Source organism: Phytophthora infestans, genomic scaffold, assembly GCF_000142945.1.
Source record: "Phytophthora infestans T30-4 supercont1.5 genomic scaffold, whole genome shotgun sequence".
Lineage (NCBI taxonomy): Eukaryota > Oomycota > Peronosporomycetes > Peronosporales > Peronosporaceae > Phytophthora > Phytophthora infestans.
Window position 1 is genome coordinate 1,295,397 of NW_003303754.1, and position 6,210 is coordinate 1,301,606.

Below are 6,210 nucleotides of genomic sequence, written 5' to 3' on the forward strand. Positions count from 1 at the left end.
TGCAAGGTGCTGTGTGACCCCGTCACACTTGGTAGCACTCGTAGTCAATCCAACACCATCGCGGGAAGATTGAACTACTTGAATCCTCTGTGCGCTCAGCGTTTGAGCCAAGATGGACCGAAGCGAGTTTCCTCGCTTGAACGACTCACAGTACGAGTCTGTTCGGAAGATGGGAGGCATCTTTGGACAAGATGTCCTTCGCAGCTTGGCGCGGCGACGCCTGCCGAGCAACAAGAACGCGTGACCGCGTTTGAGACCTACGAGCGTGGTCGCATCGCTCACGTCCGCGGGAGATTGAGGGCCACGATGGCCGCTCCCCAGGCAACCTGGCCTAAGCCGGTGTGGCTGAAGGTCCCCGCGTTTGAGGGGAAGGAAGGAGAGAACCGTCACTTCTGGGTCCGTGAGGTGGAGATCGCCATGACGGCGGGTCTCATCTCGGACGAGCCAGTTCGGGTGGCGCTTGCCCTGTCTAACCTTGGTGGACGTGCCAAGCACTGGGCATACACCAGGGAGACGACATCTCCTGGATGCTTTGTATCCTGGGCTCAGCTGTGTGAGCAGCTTCGAGCCGCGTTTCTACCGGCGAACAGCGAGTTCCGCCAGCGCTCACGCTTTCTCGCGTGTAAGCAAGGTAGACGTGAGCTACAGGAGTACGCGCAAGAGATGCGCATGTTGGTGGCATCTCTGGCAGGGAATCCTCAGCCTGAATACGTCAAGACAACAGTCTTCATGGACGGCCTAAAAGTCGGTCCTGCTCGCACCCAGCTATTCCGGGTGCAAGCGACAACTATGGAGGTGGCGATTCGAATCGCCCTTCAAGAAGAGTACAGCCATAAGCAGGCTGGTACTCCTCGGGAAGCGGAACATCGCCACGGTGAGAATGGCGTTCCTCGGGAGGCAGAGCATCGAAGCAATGACGCTGTTGCTTCTGCTGTCACGCAGCCCGTTGATACCGGTGCGTACAGCGAGCCCGAACCCATAGACTTAAGCTCCGCCGAGAGCTTGGTCCGCTGCTATGGATGCGGCGGACATGGACACTACCAGCGTGTGTGTCCCTCGCTAGTCCTCGGGAAGAAGACAGCCCTGGACCCCAAGTCCGGTGGCGCAGGCCACGGCCAGGTGGACGAAGACGCCCCGGCCACCAGTAGAGGCGGTATGCCCTACTGAAGAGCGCTAAGCCTTCGTGATGAGTGTGCAGGTTGTGCGCACCGCGGGACTTGGCCCAGAGAGACGTGGCTCTCTCATACCGGTGAAGGGCAGTGATGGGCTGCTGGTAGTACACTCGGTGTACGGGGGCTCGGTACCCCTTGAACGTTTGATGAGTTCTGGGGCGTTGATAAGCCGCCAGAACGTCGCTTGGCATAGCGACATCCGACTGCACTCTATGTCAGAGTGGCGGTCGTGGGCTGGTCCTTGGTGGACTAGCCTTTGGTACGGTGAAGGAAGTACTGATGGTCCTCAACGGACCGGAACGTTTCGGCTCGATGAACTCGCGCACCGCGGTGTCGCTCGCAGTTCTCGCCATGAACAACATGGCTGTGCCGAACATAAGGCACAGCCCGGACTTTGGTGTGGCAAGGCTGAGAAGGGCCTACCAGTCCAGGTCTATGACGGAGCATTGGTGAGTCATGTTCCCATCTCCGTCATGACTATAGCGTCTGATACAGACCGCCAGAACGCAAAAGCGTCACGGGGCTGTCAACGCGCCAACAGCTCTGCGTACAGCAAGACCATGCTCCGCTGCGGCAATGCCACGGGCGTGGGTCTTTTGCCCGGCGTGTGGACCTGCTACACCAGCAGCGTCCAACGCCGAAGGTCGTCGCGCCGTACGGGCTTCGACAGTGGTTGTGCCTTTAAGCGCTAACCAGGTGGATAACTTAGGACCACACGGTCGCCCAGACCTTAACTGAAGAGGAAGGCGCTGAATGCGCTTCCTGTGTGGATAACACAGTACCACACGCAGTCGCCCAGACTATAACTGAAGAGGAAGGCATGACCATGCTTCCTGTGTGGGTAACACAGTACCACACGCAGTCGCCCAGACTATAACTGAAGAGGACGGCATTGTCCATGCTTCCTGTGTGGGTAACACAGTGCCACACGAGGTCTCGAGTGACTCTGATGTCGTCAACGAGACATTACGACATTTGTAATGAAGTGCCACGTCACGTCAGCCGCCGCAAGTCGGGTCTGAACCTTGTTCAGGCCGATGTCGCTTCAAGCGACTCGGAGTCCAGGGTCCGGACTCCTCTGACTCGGTCGGTGGACACCAACTCTGTCCGGTGTGTGTGTGCGGGTCTGCCACGCCAGCTGATCCCAACACCGAAGGTCGTCGCACCGTATGTGCTTCGACAGTGGTGGTGCCGAAGGGCATTCACCAGGTGGGTAACATAGGTCCACATTGCGGGTAACAAGTTCCGCAAGCAGCGAAGCTGCTTAAGGAGACCGACATTCGGTGCTCCGAGCGTGGGTAACAAAGTTCCACGCAAGGTCACTCAGACCATAACTGATAAGGAAGTCACTGTATGCGCTTCCGGTGTGGGTAACAGAGTTCCACACCCAAGGCGAGTAACATAGCGCCGCACACAGAGCCATTGGCTCGAGGTGCGAGGCTGTCTTGGCCTCGCCAGACGTGAGCAACTCGCTCGACGTCAAGTCGCGCAGACTCAAACTGCTGACGCGAAGGCTGGGTGCCTTCGGTCGACACGGCCGACGCGGTCGTCCATACCGACGCAGTGCACAGGGCGGAGAGCCGTTGCGCCTACCAGTGGCTATTAGAAGCCACGAGAGACTCAGATCAAATTGTAATTATTTATTTAGGTGTACGAGGTTTCTTAGATAAAATTGCTGTAGATAAAATTTCAATTTTTGAAACTAATTGGTTAAACTTTATTCAAAATAATCATTCTGATACTTTAGAAGAAATTTTAACAAAAAAAGAAATTTCAAAAGAATTAGATAAAAAAATAAATACTTTAGCTATCGATTTTACTAATAATTTTATTAATTTATTTTATTTTATTTATTTACCCTTTTTTTTTAAAGTTTATTAAGTTGGACTGTTATACCTTTAGGATTTGGTATGTTTTTTTACTGAATTAAATATAGAATAATTAGTTTTCTAAAAATTCGGAATAAATAAATTAAAGTTTTTTAACGCTAAAAGATGCAGGCCATGCAGCACGCAGCAGCGCGAGGAGACTTGGAAATGATCCAATGGCTGCTGCATTTCCAGCCTGGAGGCCTCGTAACTCGAGCTGTCGAACAGGCAGCGAGGAACGGACAGCTGCATGTCCTCACGTGGCTGAAAGAACACCACGACCACGTTTTCTGGGGTGCGAATGAACTCCAATACGCTATTGAAGGGAATCATGTCGAGGTGGCAAGATGGCTACAAGAGAACACACGACCACCTACGAAGCTTAGAGCGATGAACTCGGCTGCAGCTAATGGGAACCTCGAGCTGGTACAATGACTACATGAGGTAAGACACGAAGCTTCGTCTTCTGCTGCTGTGAAAGCAGCGAAAGGAGGATATCTGGAAATGCTCAAGTGGATGGACAAACATTCACTGTGTAAACACCAGGGATTTCCGGTGGAAGACGCAGCGGCAGGAGGCCACTTGAAGGTTGTGAAATGGCTACATAAATCCGGGGTCGGTATTGCCACTCCGCGAGCAATGAACGCAGCTGCAGCGAATGGTCATCTCGAAGTGATCAAATGGCTACATCGCAAAGGAAAATATTATTCATGTACCCATGTTGCAATGGACGATGCAGCCATGAACGGACATTTAGAAATTGTCAAATGGCTACATACTCATCGATCAGAAGGTAGCACAACAGATGCAATCGATGGCGCGGCCAGAAATGGGTACCTCGGAGTCGTACAATGGCTACATTCGAATAGAAACGAAGGATGCACGACTCGAGCCATGGACGAGGCTGCTGCTAATGGCCATCTACATACTGTGATGTGGTTAAGCAAATATAGACCAACGAGTGATCGCATCAGTAGCTCTGCCAGCAGCAGCGGCTCACGATCAAGCTCTAGAGGAAGAGGCGGGGGCTGTACCACGAATGCCATGGACGGCGCTGCTCGTGGCAATCATTTGGATGTGGTGAAGTTCCTGCATAGACATCGAGAGGAAGGATGCACAGAACGAGCCATGGATGGCGCTGCTGGCGCTGGCCACGTAACGATGCTCAAATGGCTACATGAGCATCGTAGCGAAGGCTGCACAGCTGCAGCGATGGATGAAGCAGCAGCAAATGGGTACATTGAAGTGGTGAAATGGCTACATGACAACTGTGTCGAGGGATGTACAGCACGCGCTATGGATGGAGCTGCAGCAGGCGGACACCTTCGAATTATCAGATGGCTACATATCAACAGCTCCGAAGGTTGTACCGAGGTTGCGATGGATGGAGCTGCAGCGCACGGTAAGCTCGATACACTGAAATGGCTACATAAAACCCGATCCGAGGGCTGCACCACTGCAGCTATGGACAAAGCTGCAGCTGGTGGACACTTTGAAGTGCTCTTGCTCTTACACACTAAACGCTCGGAGGGCTGCACAATGGACGCAGCAGTCAGTGCGAGTCGCAACGAGCACGTAGAGATTTTGCAGTGGTTTTTCCGCTTCTATCCGCGTATGATTCACCGCGAGAAGGTTATCGTATTTGCCAAGCGGTATAACTACTACCTCATGGATTGGCTACATCGCAATTACCAGACGTCAGGAGAGCGCACGGTGCTGGCAGAAATCAACTCGTCCTTCTACCTGACACCTCCAGAGACGGAGGAACTGACCACATAAAGCTTAAGTGACGTATTAATAAATGGAAAATATTAATAATTAGATGCTCGTCTAAGGCTGCCTGAATGAATTTACCGGTTTTGAACCAATTACCGCCATTTAATTCAATTCTTGGTATCTGACGGATTCGGTATGAGCCAGTACTACCGATATATTAGGTTCACACTGTCCTGAAACTTCAACCCTTAAGCTCACAGCTTCAAATGTTACTTATTCCCGGGTACGTGACACTTGGTCCTTCAGAAAATAAGTGATGTTGTTGTTTATTGAGGGATAGCAGCATGTATTCCAGCGGAGAGCGCACGCACAGCTCGAACTCAGTTTATTTAAATGAAATCAGCCAATCAAAGCGAGGCGACAAGAGTCCATTAGAATTATTTTATCCAGCATTAATTGTTCTTAAAGACCTCGGTCGCCAAGCGTGGACATAACGTTCCTTAAAAGACTGCTGAATTGAAAACTGATATTGACCTTGATTTCAGAAAAAAAATTACGGCGTTATTAAAGCGGTATTCACTTTGAATCATGCAAGATTTACCCTTCCCATTGCCGTTTAGAAGAGGTTGATGTAGAAAACAGATAATTAACCGCAATAAAATCGTGTTGCATATGAATCTATTTTCAACCTCATTACCATTACCATCTTAGTCTTTGTAAGATCAATGGGTGGCTTAGGGTTGCATGAAAGAAAACCCGTGGTGCTACACGTTTTCTGCCAAGCAGAATGAAACATGAGATGGAAACTCTCGATTTATAATACTTACAAACTATATAGAGATTCGAAATTCGCAGTTTTTGCTCAAACAACTAGCCGATCCCGGCGACGTGGCACATGGTGGATGGTCATTAAATACGCATAGCTCCTTTTGCGTCTTAACGTTGATTGGACAAACATCTTCTGTTTTAAAATACGACAGTGAAAACAGCTGAAAGTTTAAAAGAACGCAAAATGCCACCTTTAAGAGGTGTGTGTGAGGAGGGGGGTATCAAATAAAGAAGGGTAGGTGCATGTGAATGCTGGTTAGGTTTTTTCTGGTACGGACATCCTTAACGCGGATGATGTTTTCCTCGATATTGGCTCCGGGGTAGACCATGTCGTTGTGTTGCACTTTGTACCTGTATTCGAGAATGTATCAGTTTCGGGGGTACGATCGGAGATGTGCGGTCTTGCAAAGGAAGGCATCAGAGGACATTCCGATAAATTCCCTCCTGCTCAAGAAATAAACTGTTTAGTTGAGGGCGATCCACGTTGTGGAACAGCATACCATGAAGTGTCGGAAGTGGTATTTACCGGTGGGTTTGGCTGGGTTAAACTGTGACGACTGGTGAGAGCACGGCGCAGAGGAACAGCGACGGGGAACGAGTCGCGTGGCGAGGAGCGAAGCGGAGGA

The 6,210-nt window shown here is 50.8% G+C and overlaps 1 protein-coding gene across 1 annotated transcript; it reads left to right on the forward strand.

The window, feature by feature from the left end:
- Positions 1-3,175: 3,175 nt before the first annotated feature.
- Positions 3,176-4,819, forward strand: PITG_04136 (uncharacterized protein; the record flags this gene model as incomplete). The annotated part of the gene is made up of 3 exons (XM_002905794.1): positions 3,176-3,335; positions 3,846-3,873; positions 3,994-4,819. 3 exons carry the CDS (start codon positions 3,176-3,178, stop codon positions 4,817-4,819), a joined length of 1,014 nt encoding a protein of 337 aa, XP_002905840.1.
- Positions 4,820-6,210: the final 1,391 nt, after the last annotated feature.